This window comes from Microtus oregoni, unplaced genomic scaffold (assembly GCF_018167655.1).
Source record: "Microtus oregoni isolate MIOR12 unplaced genomic scaffold, Mior012 000027F_ref0000203, whole genome shotgun sequence".
Lineage (NCBI taxonomy): Eukaryota > Metazoa > Chordata > Mammalia > Rodentia > Cricetidae > Microtus > Microtus oregoni.
The window spans coordinates 20,450,001-20,471,144 of record NW_024543086.1 but is presented as its reverse complement, the minus strand read 5'-3'; the positions used below and the strand labels follow the sequence as shown (position 1 = coordinate 20,471,144).

The window sequence follows — 21,144 nt, the reverse complement described above, 5'->3', positions numbered from 1 at the left end:
AAAAAAATGTAAGTGTATATAGTTTTTTGTGCGTGTTGGGGTGTTGGGAATCAAATTTAGGATCATACTAGACAAGCACGCTACTTCAGAAGTACAAGTTCAGATCCCAATAAATTGATGAAAAATTAAAAATTAGCCAGGCAGTGGTGGTGCACACCTTTAATCTCAGCACTCAGGAGGCAGAGGCAGGCGGATCTCTGTGAATTAAAGGCCAGCCCGGTCTTTAGAGTGAGTTCCAGGATAGGCTCCAACGCTACAGAGAGAAACCCTGTCTCCAAAAAACTAAAAACAAACAAACAAACAAACAAAAAAACAAACCAAAATAAAAGCCTAAAACGAGCCAGGAAATGGTTTATTTGATAAAATGATTGCCTTTCAAACATAAGAACCTAAGTTAATTCCCCAGAGTCCACATAAAAATCTTGGGCATGAGCCGGGCGGTGGTGGCGCACGCCTTTAATCCCAGCACTTGGGAAGCAGAGGCAGGTGGATCTCTGTGAGTTCGAGGCCAGCCTGGTCTACAAGAGCTAGTTCCAGGACAGGAACCAAAAAAAAAACTGCGGAGAAACCCTGCCTCGAAAAATCCAAAAAAAAAAAAAAAAAAAAAAAAATCTTGGGCATGGTGGTATGCTGGTTAAAATAAAAGGTGGGCTGGAGAGATGACTCAGCAGTTTAGAGCATATACTGATCTTGCAGAAGACCCAAGTTTAGTTCCCAGTGCCTGTTTAACTACGTAAAGATGTGTTGCATTTATTTAGATTGTGGAATGTTTAACTATGTAAAGGTGTTGCTGTTTTACCTTGCCTGTATAAGGCACCTAATTGGTCTAATAGAAAGCTGAATGGCCAATAGTTAAGCAGAGGAGGGATAGGCAGGGCAGGTGGGCAGAGATAAAGGGGAGCCAGCAAGCCAGTCGGGGCCCAGCCAGCAAGACACAGAGGAAGCAGGAAAGCAGGATGGACAGTGCATACATGAAGTAATGAGCCTTGGGGCAGCACACAGATAACAGAAATGGGTTAATTTAAGTTAAAAACAGACTACGTAGAAACAAGCCTAAGCGAAGGCCAAGTATTCATAGTTAACAATCAGTTTTCATGTCATGATTTGGGGAACTGCATAGTCCAAGAAAGCCTGCTACAAGTACCCTCGTCAGGCTGCTCACAGCTGCCTGTAACTCTAGCTCCAGGGAGATCTGACACCTTTGGCTAATGAGGGCACCTGCACACGCGCCTGTGCGCACACACATGCACACGCTCACACACTCACATACACACACACACACACACACACACACACACACACACACAGGTTTTAAAGGCAACTCAGCAGGTGACAAGAACAAGGAAAGGAGGCAGCAGGAAGCTGGAGGACAGTTCTGTCTCTAAGACCTTCACGGTAGCCAACAGGCAAGACCCAAGCCAGGAGGGGAAATGCTCTTACCTGATCTGGTGCTGTTCGTTGGTACCCAAAGTAAAGAAGAGGGACTGGCTGTCCCTTCTGTGCCCAGAATCTCTTATCTGCAGAGTACCCCTGAGCCACACATGTAGTGGCTTGGGGTGACATTATGAGGTCATGGAGGGCAGGAGGATGATGGGAACCATCTTAGAAGGGGCTGGGAAGTGTCTGGTGTGCACATGGCTCATGCTGTTTCTCTCTTCACCAGTCCTCATGATGTAAATGAGGAAATGGAGGCTAGAAACTGACCCACACGCCCCATCTGGACAGTTATACACTTTATGCTGTGTAACACGTCCCAAAACAACCTCATGTTTTGGAGTTAGGAGCCCAGAAGTGGCCTAGACCTTCGTTTAGGCTCTGGTTTCTCCTGATGCTGCTGGAACTCTGTGTGACCGCCTGTGTCTTTAATCCCACCACTTGTGAGGTAGAAGCAGGAGGATCAGGGTTCAAGACCAACCTCCAACACACATCAAGCTTGAAGCTAGGCTTTGTCTGACCAACAAAACAAAACAAAACAAAACCCACAGCCATAGTTGAGAGGTCTGAAAGCTTGTGTGGGGCTGCTACCTCAGTGGGCTGCAGACCTCAGCTCCTCCCATGTGGACGACCCCTACAACGTATTCGCCTGCCGGACCAGCTGCCTCTCCTCGGACAAGGCAGGCGTCTTACCTGGAAAACTCTCCACTTCAATTTGACAACGGACTAAAGGAAAGGTGTAATCTGGCTCAATAAAACAAGCGAGACACCCTGGCTGCGAAAACAGAGGAAAGGCAGGTTCGCCTGAAGCCGTTCGTTGTACTCCTTACAAAAGCTACCTGCGGAGGACGTTGCCCTCATAAAACAAACCCTACAGCGGCGGGCGTGACCGTCGCGGCTCCCTGCAGCACCCACCGGCTGAGTCTAGCCACTCCTCTAGCCTGTTGGTGCCTGCCACCCGACTCCAAGCTAGGGGTTATCTCTTTTACGGTCGACCCCTCTTTCCGAGAGCTTGGTCTTGCCGAAACAGCGGAGGCAAAAGGACTCAGGTCATCCGGCTCGGGGCTCGAACCCGAGTTCCGCTGAATCCCGCAGGCTGCTGCCCAGCGCTGGCCGCCAGATGGTACCCGTGCGCTTCTCAGTACTCAAGCGTTGGCCTCCCGGGCACACCGGGTGAAACAGGCCGCCTCCGCCGCCAGGTGTCTCAGGAGCACTACCTGTTCAGCCACCCACCACTACTGTGACTCAACTGACCTCAGGGAGTGGCTGTCCCCCCCAGTCCACACCCACACCACAGGCATGCCTAATGCGGCGCCACTGTTACCAAGAGCTGGGGCAACACCGGTGCCCCAGACTGAAGTAACCGGCACACCTTTCTGTGAAAGCTCTCCAGCATTGAGCCATTGACAGGGCAGCGTGTGGTTGTGGTAGGAGACTAATGCCAACGGCACGGTATGTCTGGAAAGTAATAGTTCCTGAGGTAATGGGGGCTATGACGGCATGACGAGTGTGCTTACAGAGACTAAACTGTACACTTGAGAGCGGATAATGTAAGAGGACCCTGGTTCAGTTCCCATCACCCACACAGCAGCTAACAGCCCTGTGAACTCCAGTTCACAAGGGGATCCAATTCCTTCCCGCCGGCATTGTACTTTTTACGTGATGCACAGACATGAAGGCAGGCAACCCATGCACATGAAATAAAATCTTTTTTTTTTGTTAAGTCTAAATCTTTATGAAATAAAATCTTAAAGTAAATAAAAGAATGGAGGTTAAGGGCTGGAGAGATGGCTCAAAGGTTAAGAGCACTGACTGTTCTTCCAGAGGTCCTGAGTTCAAGCCTCAGCAACCACATGATGGCTCACAACCATCTGTAATGAGATCTGGTGCCCTCTTCTGGCCTGCAGGGACACATGCAAGTAGAATGCTGAAAACATAATTAAATAAATCTTTAAAAAAAAAAAATGGAGGTTAAAGTTGGCTGGAGGTCCTGGGCAGCTCACAGCCACCTGTAACTACAGCTCCCAAGAGGTCCCAGGCTTCCAGCCTCCACACACACACACGTGTACATAACTAAGATAACTTTTTCTAAAAAAATATTATGTATACAATATTCTGTCTGTGTGTATGCCTGCAGGCCAGAAGAAGGCGCCAGACCTCATTACAGATGGTTGTGAGCCACCATGTGGTTGTTGGGAATTGAACTCAGGACCTTTGGAAGAGCAGGCAATGCTCTTAACCGCTGAGCCATCTCTCCAGTCCCAGATAACTCTTTTAAGCAGTGAAGGGCTGGAGAGACAAGACAGCTCAGTGATCAAGAGGACCTAATTTAGTTCTCAGCACCCCCACATGCTCTGACGTTCTCTTCTGGCTTTGGACAGAATACACATAAACGAACAATGAACACAAATAAAAAATAAGGTAATTTGAGATAAGGTCTCTCTACATAGCCCTCCCTGGCTGCCCTTGAACTCACTATGTAGACCAGGCTGGCCTCAAACTCAGTGATCAAACTACCTCTGCCTCCCAAGTGTTGGGATTAAAACCATGTTAATTTTTTTTTAAGTGGCTGAAGTCATAAATTTTGGGTCTGGAGAGGTAGCTCGGTTGAGAGTCCTTGCTTATGCGTGAGGCGTTGGCTCAAACCTCCAGCACCAAGGACATTAGATGTGGTGCAGAGCTGTAAATCCAGCCCTCAGAAGGTGAAGAGAGGAGGACCAGGTTCTCCTCAACTACACAAAAATTGGAAGCTAGCTAGCCTTGGCTACAAGAGACTCCTCCCCAGTTTGCTGACATCATGCAGCCTAGGCTGGCCTCCTACTTGATATACAACCAAGGAGGATCTTGAACTCTTGGTCCTCCCGCCTCTACTTTCCAGGGGATTACAAGCATGCAAAACTATGCTGAACAATTTTATACTTTTTAAAGATTTGTTTTTACTATTTACTATTGAACATATAGCCATTCTCCTGCCCCTGCCTCCCAAGTGCTGGGATTAAAGGGGTACGTCACCACCACCCATTTTAGGTTTGCTTTTAGCCAGACAGTGGTAGTGCATGCTTAACTCTCAGTTCGAGGTCAGCCTGGTCTACAAGTTCCAGGACAGCCAGGACTGTTACACAGAGAAACTCTGTCATGAAAAACCAAAAAAAAAAAAAAAAAGCTTTTGTTATTTTTAATTATGTGTGTGTGCATGTCTGTGTGAAGGGATGTCCAGGGTGCTCTCACAGACCAGAGAGTCGGATCCCCCTGAAGCTAGTCTAGTCACAGTGGTTGTAAGTCATCTAACGTAGGTGCTGGGGCTTGAACACAGGTTCTCTGGAAGAACAGTAAGTGCTCTTAAACACTGAGCCATCTCTCCAGCCCTGTTGGTTTTTTTTTTTTTAATAAAAATAATAATTCAACAAGGTGGTGGTGGTGCATGCAGGAAGTCTCTTTGAGTTCAAGGCCAGCCTGGTCTACAAACTGAGTTCCAGGACAAAGAAACCCTGTCTTTAACTGACATCCCCCCCCCCCAAAAAAAAACCAAAAAACTAATAAAACCAAATCCCTACAGCAGTTTCAGAGACAGAGTCCTCCCCTGGCTGTGTTCAACACGTAAACCTGCTCGCCCCTCCCTGTCCATTGTTGAGGCAGTTCTGTCTACCTCAAAACCTTCCCAGTGCTAGTTCCCATCATTTCTGGGTAGCCCCAAAAACACAGCTCACTCATCTGACCGCCCCCACAGTTCCACCCAGAGCAGTAGCACGAATCCAGTGAAACTGGATCCGGGCAGGTCAGGGTCAGTTCTGTACTGGAAACAGAACCCAGGGCCTTATATGCACGGAAGGTAAGCTCGCTACTATGAATGCACCTTTCGACTCCAGGCTGAGTCCTGGTCACCAGAACTGTCCAGCAGCAGAACGCAGTGCCCAGTCCCCTCATCTGAGAAATGAGGTGACAGACAGGTAGGCCAACCATTGGGTTTCCGGAAGATGGGTGGAATGAGTCAACATTCACGAGAGTTTGGGAGTGAGGCCTTCCCCCAGCAGAGGAGGTTTCCATAGGCTGGTGAGTCCTGAGGGACTGGCCCCACGTGACTCACGCTCACGTGGAGGGGTGTGGCAATGGGGCAGATTATATTCTCCCCACTGAGTCTGGGATCCCTCAAGATGGCTTTCTTGTGTTGACAGTGTCCCAAGCGACAAGTGGGGTGTGGCCCTGCTCAGTAGCTATTAAAAGTGATTTATTTTGTTTGCCTACTTTTTTCTCTCTTTCTTTAAATATTTCTCAAACTTTGACCTGGTATAAAAAGGTGGCTTATAAAGAAATACTTTATATACCTTTATATACCAAGTATATAAATGACAGGGTGGGGGCAACAACTCCAGGAAACAAATGCAAAGTGGAGGCATTCCAAGACCTGACCTCCAACCTCAGGCACATCTGCCTACATCAATCACAGCCATCCTTAAAGTCAGAGGAATTCCCAAAGGCCGTGCAATGATGTTTCCAGGGAGCCTGCGGCACCACATTTCCCACGTGAGAGGAAGGCAGTCTAGGGTCCAGATACCCTGCACAGGTACTAGCAGAGCAGGCAGGGCATACCACAGCCACCAATCATGGGAATAAGGGGGATTTCTCAGCCCTTGGGGTCTTTGAAAGAAGACACCACAGGGAATGGAACTTTTGATTATCCAAGAAGGTGCTAGGCAGGTCTGGCAGGTTAGGGAGCAGTGGGAGGAGTCCTAGGCTCAAACTGGAGGCCCTTAAGGCACCTATTCCTGCATTCATTGCTAAGTAACCCCAGGTCCTGAGGCCAGCATATGGACACTCTCCTGAATATTGCCACAGAGAGTCTGGAGCTACGGCTTCCATTTTGCCCATCTAGCTCAGGGTCAGCCATCCACGATTACTGTCTCCAGCCTCTCCCAGTGGCTTCCCTCCAAGCTCATCCCACTTACTTCCCACCCAAACATCTTCCTGGGGGTCTGCAGGCCTCAAAACAGATCTGGCCTACAGAGGAGGTCCTGTATGGTATATCCAACCCTTCCTGGTCCCATAAGGCCCCAGGGTAACAGTGAACACCAGCAGCTCTGCAGAATATAAACAACTCAGAAAACAACTCCAATAAGGCAAGTCCTGTTGTCTGTATTTACGCCTCCTACTCCTCCCCTTCAGTGGAGTGATGAGGTTGTGTGTGAGACCTGGGGCAAGGCTCCCAGCTTGCTCCCTGGAGACCAGCTCCCTGGACTGCCTGGCCTGTCAGTGTCCAGCTGGAGCCAAGTGTCCTCTCCAGTCAAGATCCTCAGTCACAGCCCAGCTTCCTCTGCCTGCCACACCAGTTCACCCGAGATGTACGTGGCTTGGACATGGAGGGTGTCGTCGAGCACCACAAAGTCTGCGGCAGAAGCAGAAGGTGAGAGGAGACACAGTGGGGCCATCCATATCCCATTGTGGAGACACTGAGTCATTTCTTATAACTGAGCTCTGAGGGAAAAATGAAGCCCAAGAACATGATTTGGACTGGTAGAGGAGCTGGAAGCAAGAGCATCAACTCCACACAGTTGGGCACAAGTGATCCCTGTAACCCTTACCTGGTCTGATCTTAGATGCCAGAAGCCAATGGGTGATAGCACATGCCAATAATCTGAGAACTCAAGAGACTGAGACAGGAGGATTACCATGAAATTTTTGTTTGTTTGCCCTTTTTGAGACAGGGTTTCTCTATGTTAAAGTCCTAGTTGTCCTGGAACTAGCTCTTGTAGACCAGGCTGGCCTTGAACTCACAGAGATCGGCCTGCCTCTGCCTCCCGAGTGCTGGGATTAAAGGTGTGCGCCACACCACTGCCTGGCTTGATTGCCATGAATTAGAAACCAGCCTGGCCTGCATAGTGGCTTCCAGGCCAGTCAGTGCTACATAGTAAGACCCCGTGTCTCAAGACAAAACAAAACAAATAAACAAACAAGGACCAACCAGGAGAAGGCTGAGGGGGTAAAGGCGCTTGCCACCAAGCCTGACTGAGTTTGACTGGGACTCACAGGGTAGAAGGAGAGAACCAACTACAGCAAGTTGTCCTCTGACCTCCACAGGTGAGCTGAGGAGATAAAGATAGGAGTCTATGGTGGGAATGGCCCCAAGGGCAGGGGCAGAGAAGACCCACCCCCTTGAGCCGACTCAACCCCTCCAAGGGGCCTCACCTGCATCAGCACCGAAGTCCAGGCTCCCCTTGGTCTTCTCCAGCCCTAGCAGCTGGGCAGGGTGGAGGGACGCAGCTTCCAGAGCCGACTCCACACTACAGCCTGCTCAGGAACACACTGTGGTGAGCTTGGACTCCGCAGGCAGCAGCTTGGGGAGGACCCTCACTCCCCTAGCTTTGGGAGACGCCACTTACCACTTTCTTCCAAGTTCTACAGGGAGCCCATTCTCTCAACAGACAGGGGACATTAGAGTGTGTTCAGTGTTGTATGGTCATAGACCCTCCTGCCTACTTCTGACAAAGAAGTCATACCTGGGCCACCATGTTACCAATCCAGCTGTCAACTGGAACCCTGTACTCTGAGCAGGGCCTAACTTGAGGCCCAGTGACCACACTCACTTTACGGTACCACTTCTTGCCAGGGTAGTTATTTCCTGTGTCCCAGGCCATGCCCAGCCCATTTGCGCTAGCATTGCCCGCACTCAGAATGACACTCAACCTTGAGATGCTGACAGGTGTAGAGCAGAACCAGCTCTAAGCCCCAGAATGCCACTTTACTCTGCCCATGGATACTGCCCCTGCAAATTCCCACTATCCCATGTGTCTAGGCCTTGGCCCTTCTATGAGCAATGCGACCCTGCTCTTCCATCATCCTGCTCTAGTGACTAGCTGTTAGCATTCTTCCATAGCTGAGCTCTAGCTGGGAATGGCCATGATCATTTCCATCTGCCAGAAGTCACAGCTCCCCATCTCCCAGTTTACAGGTAGTTAGAGGAAGTCAGCAAAGAAGTCCAATTTCTCTAGCTTCCTTCTAGCTTTCCCCAGTTACAGTCTCCGCCCTCAGACACCTAGGAACACCAGCCCACTGACCTGTGGCCTGCAAGAAATGCCGGATGCACACATCCATGGGGGCTATGCTGCCGCACAGAGTCTTGGTGCCTTGAGAGCAGAAAGGCCAGGATTGGAGGAGAGGGTTTCTATGGGCCTGGTAACCCAGTGAGTAAATGAACAGGGCGTACCCGAGGGAAAAGCTGAGACCACACATATGTGGGTACAGGAGTCACTCACCTGCAATGTAGGCTATGAGTCCATCTACCTCCACCTCCTGCTGTCCCAGCGTATGGCGGCCATTGCCCAAGCCCAGGGCAGGGACAGCATCCGTGACCAGCACCAGTCCTGGGGGAGGAAGCGGCTCAGGACCTGGCCAGCTGTTATCCTACTTGTCTCTACCCTGCCCAGCTACTCACCCTGGGGATGGGCCCGATGAGCAATGCGCAGAGCTGCGGGGTTAGTGTGTATGCCATCAGCAATCATCCCATAGAAGATGCAGTGGCCTGGGGGAAGCTTGTCACTGGTGAGAAGTCCTACTATGCCTGGGTCACGGTGGTGGAACTAGGCAGGGTAAGAGGGAATGTAACTGAGTGACAGTACTGGCCCCTGAGTCCCCATCCACCCAGGAGCAGGGGTGACACTCACGGGCAACATGGCATTGAAAAGGTGGGTGATAAAGGTGGCTCCACTCTGCACTGCTACTTCCGCAGCCCCCAGGTCAGCCACTGAATGCCCTGCATGGAGGACCCAAGGTAAGCTTCTGCAGCAGTTGAGAACCCTGAGCAGGCAACCCTGACGGGTGGCCTCTCACCTAGAGACACACGGATGCCTTGGGTTGTCAATGCCTGGATCACTTCATGGCTCCGCTCTAACTCAGGGGCAAGTGTCACAATGCGGACATTGTCCAGGGACCCATATGTGGCCAGCACATCATGAAAAGCATTGTCTTCAAAGGAGCGGAGGTAGGCCTCAGGGTGTGCACCCCGCTTCTCTCGGCTGATGAATGGGCCCTCCAAGTGCACCCCTGAGAGGAAGGACAAGGGTGGTTCTAGAAGGCATTTCCACCTAGCAGTCCCACCCCAGTCCCTTGATCTGCCCTCCCTTCCCCACTGGGCATTTTGGAAGAAGTTAACCACTCACCGAGGACCCCTGCCCCATGGGGACCTCCACTCTTCACAGGAATCTGAGGAAGGACCTAGGGGGAACCAGCTGTTAAAGCCCTGCCCCCCACCTCCACACTGCTCAGCACCCAGAGGTCAGGTCCAACCAAGGTCAGATCTTCAGGTGAGGTTTAAGACTCTGGCCCAGCCCAGCCCAGCCCTACTGTCCTTCCCACCCCAGTGGTCAAAGCAGGAAGAAATGGCAACAGGGAACACTTGCTAAACTACCCTGAGGACCAGGAGGCGAAAGCATCCCCAGGCCACAGAAGCCTGATGGAGGCACCAAGGGCTGCTCCAACCTGCTCTGGCCTTCAAAGTGCTTCTGCCAAACAGCCCGGATAGAATAGTCAAAGCCCTGAAAAAATGACTGCAGCCTCCCTAAGCTGCAGGACAAGGAAGCAGGTTGGAGGTAGCAGGAGGAAGGCAGGGCAGAAGCAGAGGGCTGGAGGCTGGGGACTCCGTGCAGGTGGGGACAGGGCTCAGCCATTCTGATTAGGAAGTTCACAGCCTCGGGAAAGAGACCAAGTATAGCCACAACTCTCCCTCCAGACCCTTCAGCTATGGAAGCCCCCAGACAAACAGTAATACCCTCCCTTGGGATTACTCACTCCCAAAACAAAGGGCAGTTAAGACCCTTCAGCTGAGTATGGCAGTGCGTGCCTACAACCCCAAGCACTTGGCAGGAAAGCAGGCCAGCCTCAGCTACATAATAAATTCAAGACCAGCCTAGGATACATGATACCCCGTCTCAAATTAACCAAAACCAAACCCATGCTTAGAAATCTGAGGACAAAGAATGAGAGAAAGGCAGTCAGTCAGACTCTGAGGAGCAAACAGGCGGACTCTGGACACATCTCCATTGGAGAGGGACTCAGGAAACTCAGGCCTCACAGAACCTAGCACTATGAGAAACAGGCTGGGGGCAGGACTGGAAAGGGGGCCTCAGTAGAGGCAGAATACAAATATTGAGAAGTTTATGTCCTAAAGGGTCTCTTAATAGCTTCTTCTGGCCTTTAATCCCATCACTCGGGAGGCAAAGGCAGGCAGATCTCTTGTGAGTTCAAGGCCAGCCTGGTCTACAAGAGCTAGTTTCCAAGACAGGCTCTGAGAAACCCTGTCTCCAAAAAAAATAAAAATAAATAAAAATAAAAATGCTCCCTCTGAAGAAAACAAGACTCTTCCCAGGGGATCACACAAGTCCCAAGTCCCAGAGACAGAACCTTGGCAGCAAAACCAGGGGTAACCCACAAAGCTTCCCTTGAAGGGTAGGTATTCCTTGTGGCCTGCTAGTGCCAGCCACTAAACAGCCTACACTGAGTTCCCCAAGAAGCAGAGGAAGGAACACTAACAAGATGACCATGCCAGCAAAGAGAAGATGCCAAGAGAGGACACAGAAAAAAAGCCAACATTAATACCCTCAGGCAATGAGGGTTTATAGCCATGAAGCCAGACAAGATGTCAGAGCAATAAATTGCTCCTCCAAACTCAAAGGTATGCAAGAATCCCATGGGATGAGTTCTAAGACAGAAGCTGAGGAAACATCTAGAAAGTGGTGCCAAGATGAAAGGGTGAGAGAAAGTAGTTCCCACAAAGGATCAAGGAACAAGCAGATGGCTTCCTACTTCTTAGCTACAACATGAGAAGCCTAAAGACAGCAGACACAGGCCAGGCATAGTGTAACACTCTGAGTTCAAGGACAGCCTTGTCTTACGAGTGTGCCAGGACAAACAGGCCCACACAGAGTCCCTGTCTTTTTTTTTTTTTTTTCTGGTATTTTGAGACAGGGTTTCTCTGTAGCTTTGGAACCTGTCCTGGAACTCGCTCTTGTAGACCAGGCTGGCCTCGAACTCTCAGAGATCCTCCTGCCTCTGCCTCCCGAGTGCTGGGATGAAAGGTGTGAGCCACCACCACCCAGCTAGAGACCCTGTCTTAAAAAAACAAAATGGCTCACAACAAGACAGTAGACATTGGAGACGCTGTGCACAGTGGTAACTATCTGCTGTCCCCATGCTCAGGAGATCACTTGAGCCCAGGAGTTTGAGACCAGTATACAACACAGTAAAACCCTCCATCAAAAAAAAAGGGGGGGGGGGTAAATAAAGTGCAGCTGGGACATCCCAGTAGTTCTGGGCTTCGCAATGTAGCGCACTAACTTTGCTTAGCATGTACAAAGTCCTGGGACCAATCCTCAGCACCACAGACATGGTTTATTTTATAAGTGCCTGCATATTTGTTTGTAAAACACATGTGTACCCTCCTGGAACCTGTAGAGGCCAGAAGGAGGGACAAATCCCCTGGAACTGAAACTGCAGGCAATTATGAGTCACATGATGTGGGTGCTAGAAACCAAACCTGAATCCTCTGCAAGAGCAAGTATACTTTCATGTCTGCCAGTCCCAAACACAAATATTCCTCCTTCACCTCTAACCAAAACATGGATCGGGAGAATAAAGGCATAGCTAGCAATGGTGGTGCAGCCTTTAATCCCCACTAGGAGACAGAAGCCAGCTGATCTCTGGGTTCCAGGCTAGCCTGAGCTAACTGGAGGTCAAGGACAGCCAGAACAAACAAATGAGAATAAAGGCAGGGCTAGAGAGACAGAGGCGCAGTGCTGAAGAGCGTTTGGTACTTGGCAGCAGAGGGCTGGGTTCAGTTCAGTACCCACATCGGGTGGTTGGACAACTCCAGCTTCAGGGGAACCAGACACCTCTGAGGGCACCTGCACTCACACGTACATGCTCATGTGCAGACATATGCATCTATACATAACTCAAAGTGATAAATCTTCCAAGAAGCAGCAGCAGCTGCCACCGCCACTACCTACAGGTAACTTAGCAGCTTAAACAAGCAGAGCTAGGCACGATAGTATGTGGGGGCTGCGACAGCAGGTCAAGGCCAGCCTCAACTACAAAGTGAAGTCAATCTAGGATACATTAAGTCCTTGACAAAAAAAAAAAAAAGTGAAATGGCTCAGTGGGCAAAGGCACTTGCTGCCGAGCTACCCGATGACCGAGTTCAGTCCCAGGAGACCGTGGAGGGCATGAGTGCACGCGCACGTCCACACACCCACTATTTTCTAGAAAAGCACTTCGAAGGACAAAGTGAGAGCACACAGCAGAGAGAACAGGATAAACAAGAGCTATCAGATTTGAAGCAGAAAACAATCCAGCAGAGCTGCCTTCTTGAAGTCCAACTAGGAGAGTGAGTCTCAGAAAGAGTGGTCCCGATGAACCAGACTTGATGAAGGTACCTGAGTAGTACCTGGACGACTGGAGAAGCTCCTCAGCGAGAAGGGACCCTAGAAGTCAGGGATCATAGGAGGGGCAGAGGTTTGAGGGCAGAGTCTCTGCGTTTCAAATACAATGGGGTATTATGGGTTATACTCAGAGCTGCCCACTCTGCCATTGTTTCCCACCTGCTTCCCAAGGTTTTCTGCGGGTCTATTCGGTGCTTAGACTACAATGAGGAGCCAGAAAGAAAACTTCAGGAATGTTAGCCTCCACTCCACCTGAGGGAGAGCCGGCCTTGCACCTTGCACCTTGCCAGTCACACCTGCAGCAAGAGGGAAGCTGGGAGGGGTGAGGGAGCATGGGGGAAGGGCTAACGGGAGAACAAGGCCTTCCTGGATGAGCCTGGGAGGAGAGGGGAGACCTGGAGCTGTTGGAATGTGCCTCAGGGAGAGAGAAGCATCTTAACTAGTGGGAAGGGAATGTGGTAAGAAGGGGGTACGTCCTGATACCTGTCACCTTAAAGGTTACTCTAGCAAGACCCAGAGTCTGTGAGATCAGAAGAGAGGACCAAGTACCTATCTGCTGTGAGGCTGCACTTTTGAGGGTGGGGTGGGAGAGCTGTGGGAAACTTCCAGAAAGACATCTCTAGTTAACATTCAAGAAATGTTTAATATGTGTTAAGTGCCCACTAACTGTTCTCACTCTAGGTTTAATGAAATTGAGACTCGAAAGTGAGTAAAGTTGTCCCAAGTCTCCCAAGGGTGGCAAGTCAAGAGGCCAGAGCCAAGCCTATGGGAGCAAGGGCACAGCCCACACTCAATGCCCATGGCCTCCTACTCTGATTCTGAGTCTACACACCCAAAAAGGGAACTAGAGACAGTCATACACTTTCCGATCCCATTAGGGATCCTGCAGTGGGAGAAAAACTGGCTGAGGGAACTGACAGCAGGAACAGGAAGAACCCATTCAAGTACAGGTAACAGTTTACTAACCTCATCAACTGCACTACACTGCATAAGAGAATACCATACTTTTAAGCAAGAATTCAGGACTGAGAGATAGAGGGCAGAATACACACGAACTGCTCTTGAATGTGCTGAAGACAGCCACCCAAGCAAGCTGAGCTCAAACTGGGAAACCTGTGGCAAAGCCTTCTCACGAAAATGGGATCCATGACAACAGACCTCCCTCTAGAGAGAGGGTGGAAGGGTGAGGGATGCAGGGCAGTGGCGAGAAGAGCAGCTCTCTCTGAAAGGCTTCTTCAGGTGAGTCACGTAATAGAGCAGGTTAAATTCCCGAGGCCCAGAAGCTGCCTACAGGGCGCTGGGTGTGGCAGATTAGAATGGTGACAGTGACAGAAAATGTCCACAGCTGCAGAGACCAGGAAGGGCACAACTGAACAAGAGCGAGAAGCATCCCCTCACAACCAAGTGGATGGAGGCCTCATTCAGGTTAAGAAAACGCTACTGACCGGGCTGTGGTGGTGCATGCCTTTAATCCCAGCACTTGGGAGGCAAAGGCAGGTGAATCTCTGGGAATTTGAGGCCGGCCTGGTCTACTAGTCAGCTAGGACTGTTGCACAGAGAAACCCTGGCTCTGGGGAAAAAAACAAAAACAAAAAGAAAAGGCTACTACCCCTGGGGGGAAGGGGTCCCTTTGCTCAGGGGTAAAACAGCCTCATCTCACCTTGTGATAAATCTCTGGTGGGGAAGTGACCAGGGTGGGACAGAAGGAGGTGACACCATGGGACAGGATCCTCCGGGCCACTAGGGCGACCCCAGAACCCACATCCTCCGTGGTTTTGGAGAAGTCAACACCAAATCCACCTGTGGCCACAGAAAACAAGGGGTAGCACAGTGCTCAGAGCTCCTCCCCTGGATTCCCTGGCCCAAGCCAGGCCGCACCGTTCATCTGCACATCGATAAAGCCGGGCGCCAGGATGCGGCCTCCGCAGTCCAGCTGCTCATCAGCCACGCGCCTCTCCTCAAAAAACAGCTTCTCTGGGTCCAGGATGCGGCCCCCGCGCACCCACAGATCCTCCCTGAGGGCAGAGCAGTCGGCACTTTGGTCACCACCAGGCCCTGGAACCATGCCCTAGTTCTATCTTGCTCCCGGCTTGTCCCTGCACCCACTATTCTACTCGGTTCCCAGCCACACACCCAGGACAGTCCTGCCCTCCACATTCACACACCCAGGACAGTCCTGCCCTCCACATTCTTGGATTCCCACACCCGACCCAGCCCCGCCGCTTTTACGGCATAGGTCCTACACTCGCCCCATCCCTGAACCCCACACTGCAGTATCACCACTCCTACACCAGGCCGAACCCCGCACTATGCAGCCCAGACCTGAGCAGCGTGCCGCCGCGCAGGATGCGGCAGTTGGTGAACTGGCGCACCGGGGCCCCCGCCGCAGGCTGCCCGCTACGCATCGTGAGTCGCGCCGACCTCAGCAAGCTTTGGGCGCAAACCGGCAGTGCCCGGAGCACCCGTAATAGGAAGCAGGCGCAGGCCACACCACGTGACTCTCAGCTGAAGGGTTATCACGTGGACTTCGGCTCCACGTGACCAGGCCACGTGACCCGGAAGACCCGCCCGCTCAACCCACAGAAGCGCCAGAACACAAGCCAGTCACATCCGAGAACTTTTATTGGACACAGCTGAGAGCCAGCCCTGGCGCGCTGTACACGCTACCCTCTACCCTGGCTGTCCAGGGTTGGGGGGAGGGTGGCTCCATCCAAGGAGTCTCAGCAACAGGAACCCCACAGGCAACACTTTACTAATGATTACTATATAGTTGGGAGACAGGGCTGCTCCACAGACGCATGAATAGGTCAAATCTTTTATAAATAAACATCCAGTGAAGAGAAAAATGACAACTCTAATTCATCCTTATACACAGAGCACTCTAGGGCAATGGGTGGGGTAGCCAGAGGCTGACATCCTCACTGGTCAGGGGCCTGGATGGGAGATGAGTGGGCCCAGATGTCCACAGCACGGGGCAGCAGGGGCCAGGCGGGGGCAACAGACAATGGGCACTAGGACACTGCGCATTTACAAGACCAACTACTGAGGGGGCAGCTGCCCGTGCGTGTGTGTCAGGCTGTTCGTTCTGGAATGAGGAGGGGTGGTCTTTACATCCTATCCTGTGACTGGTGGTGGAAAACGGCTACTTTGTGGAGAGGATTAGGGCCACGATGAGACCGTAGAGGCCAAGCACCTCCGCGAAGATGAGGATCAGGATCATGCCCACGAACAGTCGTGGCTGCTGGGCAGTGCCCCGAACACCAGCATCCCCCACGATGCCAATGGCAAAGCCAGCAGCCAGACCACTCAGCCCCACGCTCAGGCCAGCACCCAGCTGAAGAAAACTCCTGGGAAGAGAAGAGATACAGGCTGTCAGCAATCTGCCTGCCCGCAGGCAAATGATGCACTTCACCTGACAAGTACAGGTCCAGCACTCACCTGTAGAGGGTGATGCCATCGGTCAGGGAATTAGCGATAAGTACTGCCACCACCAGGCCATAGATGGCGATGATCCCAGCCATAACCACTGGGATGATGGACTTCATGATCATCTCTGGCCTCATGACCGACATAGCTGCGATGCCAGTGCCACTCTTGGCTGTGCCATAGGCGGCTCCCATGGCTGTGGGGGGGGGGAGAGATGAAGTGAGCTCTGGGCAGCATGGAAGTTGCCTGGGGAGCTTTTTTGCACATTGGGAAGGCTCCCCAATTACCACCACTAGAGGAACTGAAGGCATGCAGTCAAGCAGGAGCCCCCTGGGAGAATAACCACCACTACAGCCACTTCTCTTTCCACTAGCAGAGCCTCACCCCAACCTCCTAGTCTACTTCCGCCTGGAGTAGTCCTTGTGGTCATGAGGGTCCTGGTTTGCTGTGAAAGCAGCCTTTGTTCCCTAGCATTCTCTAGCTTGTGACCTCTGGCAAAACAATCACATGGAAAAGAAGCAGATGGGCCAATGAAAGCTTTGCTAGAGACTCGGGCATCTCTGTCCCACACCCTAAGTTCCAGGCACTCCAAACATAAGGGGACTACCTCTCAGCTACCTTAGAGGCCAGTCCAGGGTCAGTCAGTCCCTGCCTGCAGTGGGGCCTTCAAGCCTTCCAAGACAGGACAACCTGTCTCCTTAGAAGGTGTTCCTCGATCCAACCTCCTCATCAGACTTCCTTTCAGGTCTTTGTTTCCCTCTCCTGCCTCTAGGTCTTGAACTCCAATTTTCCTCATTTCTGCTTTTGTTTTCCAGACCCTATAAGAACTACTCAACTACTTAAACAGGTGACATGGGCAGTCTCCAAACTGTCTCTGCCCAGGGCATTCAAGCCATGGCCATTCTGGGAGCAGTATATAACCCGATGCACAGAAAACACAGGCCAGAGGTAAAAAGGACACGAACAACCCCAGCCACTCTACACTGTTCGCTGATCTCACTGGACCACAAATATTCCTACTGTGTGCCCAGTGCTGAGTAGGGCAAATGTGTGCCTCTCAGCTCAGTAACAGCAAAAAGACAGGACAGTGACTCAACACATTCACATCTCCAGGAAGGAAAGAACACGGACGGAGGAGGGACTTACACCGAGGGGAGGAGGGTTTGAAAAAGATCATGGAGTGGGAGATGATGAGGTAAACAGCAGAGCAAAGGAAAACCAGGCAAAGAGCAAGATTCTTGACAGCACGTTCAGGCACTGAGCAGACAGTCCTAGATGAGATAACTGCAGGCAGGGACTCCAATAGACAGCTTGTCTCTTCAACAGAGTCGAGCGGGAGAGAGGAGATATCCTCCTTCCTCTCACACCCCCCCCCCCACACCCCCGGGGACAGCACCTCGAGCCCCGACGGGACGGCCCGCCACCCTTAGATGCCCAGACACTTCCCAAAGACTTAACACCTTAGCTTTCAAGTCCCGGGTCCATTTCAAGAGAGATTTTCCTGGAACTGTTCTGGTCATTGTGCATATCTCAGGCTCCTTCTGCAAGCCAAGTCCACGCTTGGCTTCATCACAGTGAGTGCCTGAAGAGCTCCCATTCCTGAGGGCATGGTACTAGACACTGAGAATACAGGCTGCTATGTGCTACTGTGAAGGTGGGGACTGAACTCAAGGAACTCTGTATACTAAAAGGCAGAACTCTGAAACAGGAAAGGAGTTGAGTTGGGTCCTTCCCCAGAGCATAGCAGGTGGATCATGTCGCTGAAGGATGGGTGGCAAGAAGAGAGATGATGAGAATCAGGGATGGCACCAGGGACCAAGGCAAGAGGAGATAAAAATTAGCCTAGACCCAGACAGTAGCAGGTATCTAGAAGGCCAAGTCTGACAGGCTGCAGAAGGGAGATCTGTCAACACCAATGCAGTGGGGCACAGAGAGCCGGGTCTGGAGGCACTTCCAGGAAAACAAGCAAACATAGGGAAAGTCACGGAAAGAAGTCACTGGCAGTTTGTTTCATGGAGAACATGATGAAGAAACAACCAACAGGATATTTGTCATAAGAAAAAAAGGGAAGCTAACATGTGAGCAGGGAGGGACTGGAGACCTCAAAGACATGTGCAGACCTCATTTAGTTAAAAGAACAATGGTCTTTAAACTTGGTTCATGAGGTCCAAGAGAGGCCATGAGCCAGTCACTGAGACTAGGCTTTGAGTCTTCCCAGCAGCAACACTGAGGCCAGAGAGATTTCTTTAGGTGGTGGCAGGACAAAGATGTGCTATTAAATAGCAAGCTTGGAAGGAGAAAATGAAATCAGAAGGTGATTCAAGTGGCCAATAAGAGCCTAAGCCCCAGAGGACTGTGAGAATCTTGTGTGAAGGAATGGGACTGGTAGCATGTAGGTTCCAATCCCCAGAAGTTAGGGTCAGGAAGGAAAAAGCCTAGTCCAGCAAATATACAGTTTTCAATAGTGCAGAGACACCTGTTGGCCAGATGCGGCACATGAAAGGTCTCGACAGAAGAGGTTCAGGGAGCTGAGTGCAGAAAAACAGCAGAACATGAGCTCCACATGGTCAGGGATATTGTTTTGTTCACAGTAAGAACTCAAGAAAGATTTGCTAGCCGGGCGATGGTGGCGCACACCTTTAATCCCAGCACTCGGGAGGCAGAGGCAGGTGGATCTCTGTGAGTTCGAGACCAGCCTGGTCTACAAGAGCTAGTTCCAGGACAGGCTCCAAAGCCACAGAGAAACCCTGTCTCGAGAAAAAAAAAAAAAAAAAAAAAAAAAAAGATTTGCTAGATATGTGTATGAATGAGTGACAACCACAAGTCATCACAGGTGGCCAAAATAGGGGAACCTATGGACACATTCTAGGGCAAAGAGCAGTACGAAATGCTTGGCAACCTTCTCTAAGGAGCCCTAAAGTGTGGGGAGAACAGGCATGGGCTGGGAGGGGAAAGGAGAAGTCTAGACCACATCTCCCACCACAAATGATCCCTTAAGCCAACCATGTGGGAAGAACAGGGCTCTTAGAAGCACCTGACAGGCCCAGGCAAGGGGAGGTCACCAAGACAGACAACTGGCCACCCCAATCTGCACCCTACAGGTGTTTACAGTCAACAGACACTGTTTGGAGTTCAAACTCTCCGAGTACCTGCACAGAGGGCCAGCCTCTCCAACTGCCAGCTAGGGTGGGGCAGGGCGAGGTCACTTAAGCCAAAGACCAGACCTTCCAGAGGAGGCCCAGACCAGGCCAGACCAGTCCCTGGGGGCTGTGACTTACCTCCCTCAATCCCACATTCTTGAGTCTGACCCAAAGGCTTTTCTCCCAGGAAGGCCAATTTTCACTAAATTTGATATCATAGAACTGTCAAGGCCCAACTTGAAAAGCAGCGTGCTATCAAGAACCTTGCCAGGCTTTTCCTTCACTGAGCAAGGAAGCATCTATCTCCCAGTTCCAGCCCCTCACCCCCCTAGAAGAGGAAGGTCATTCATTCACTCATCCATTCATTAGGGCCAGGACTGAAGATCAAAGACCTAATCACGGAAATGCTGCCACTCTCAGACAAGCAGACTCTCAGCAAGCATTCGCTCAAGTGCTCCTTTCTGGACCAACCTCACTTCCATAGGCTCTAACCTGAGTCCCTGCAGGTTCCCAGGACCAACCCCTCAGCCCAGTTTTCCCAACCAACCCACACGATGACAGAACGATTGGGATTGGGAAACCGAGACAAGTCTCAACTGGAAACACCTGCCTCACCCAGGGTACAGACCCACCTGACCCCCTAGCTGCCCGGCAGCCACAAAAGCTGGGCTTTTGGACCTTAACGGGGACACAGGCTCCCTCTGGCCAGGAGGCCAGGGACTCCCGCACTGGGCCAGCCGCAGCCTACGGACTGGCGCCTTTCAAGATGTGATGTCACACCTGTCCGCAGAATGCAGGATGCGGAGCAGGCGCAGGAGCGGGCACAGCGCGCCGCCCCCCCCCCCCGACCCCCACCCCACCTTCATGCCTGTTTATCGGGGCTAAAATGGCAGCCACACCACCGCCCCACCCCCGCACAAACGAGGCTCGGCTGGCTGATAGAACCAGCACCCGGATCAAGCCCGTAAGCCCACACAGTCCACTGTCCCCGCCGCCATGGGGCTGACCCCCAACCCGCCAGGCCCGACACCCACATAGCTGGGAATGACGTCAGAGTGACGTCACGCCCAGCCCCCAGTGAGCAGCGGGTCCTAGTCCCGCGCCGCTTCGGCAACCCCCGCTCCTCCTGCTGCGATGCTCACCGCTGAAGACCATGGCGGACGAAGCGCCTATGACAGCGAAAAATGCAGCATATTCGGGGGTGTTCTTGATGTCAGCCATGTCTGCAAGTTGGGAGAGGGCAAGCTCAGCCGGCGGCTGGGGTAGGACGGCGGGAGAGCGAGCGGGCAAGCGGCGAAGGTCCTCAAGGCGGCTGAAGCGAAGGCGACCCCGCCAGTCAGCCGCTGCGCTCTAAATACCAGCACCGCAGAGCAAGATGGCGGCCGCGCTCGCGTCACATGATCTGGGCTCCGCCCCTACGGGTCATACCACTCTGCGCCGGCGGGGGAGCGCGGCTCCAGGGTGACCGGCAGCCCCTGGACAGTGTGTGGGCCCTGCCACCAGTCCCCTGGGTCCGGGGCCCAACGCCTGGCCTGGCCTGGGACTTCGCTGGCTCGCTGATCCCTGCCGACGTCTCCCCGGACCCTACCGTGTTGGCCCCACCGGTACCCGAGGCGGGGCCGCAGCTCGCCATATTAGCATAACAGGGTGGAGCCTACGCTAGCCCGCCTCCTCTGCGGCTGCGCGGCGCTCGCTGGTGTTCGAGTACCCGGGTACAT

General features: G+C 52.0%; 2 protein-coding genes across 2 annotated transcripts; both read right to left on the bottom strand.

The window, feature by feature from the left end:
- Positions 1–5,460: 5,460 nt before the first annotated feature.
- Positions 5,461–15,353, bottom strand: Amdhd2 (amidohydrolase domain containing 2). Its single transcript, XM_041676239.1, has 11 exons — positions 15,183–15,353; positions 14,739–14,875; positions 14,521–14,660; positions 9,585–9,639; positions 9,256–9,468; positions 9,090–9,178; positions 8,861–9,005; positions 8,682–8,789; positions 8,484–8,552; positions 7,615–7,716; positions 5,461–6,814 (listed from the first exon to the last, which is right to left on the bottom strand). Exons 1-11 carry the CDS (start codon positions 15,263–15,265, stop codon positions 6,726–6,728), a joined length of 1,230 nt encoding a protein of 409 aa, XP_041532173.1. The 5' UTR covers positions 15,266–15,353; the 3' UTR covers positions 5,461–6,725.
- A 111-nt stretch (positions 15,354–15,464) lies between these two features.
- On the bottom strand, positions 15,465–21,001 carry Atp6v0c (ATPase H+ transporting V0 subunit c). Its single transcript, XM_041675811.1, has 3 exons — positions 20,569–21,001; positions 16,299–16,482; positions 15,465–16,207 (listed from the first exon to the last, which is right to left on the bottom strand). The coding sequence occupies exons 1-3, from the start codon at positions 20,645–20,647 to the stop codon at positions 16,003–16,005; spliced, it is 468 nt and encodes a 155-aa protein (XP_041531745.1). The 5' UTR covers positions 20,648–21,001; the 3' UTR covers positions 15,465–16,002.
- Between the last annotated feature and the right edge of the window lie 143 nt (positions 21,002–21,144).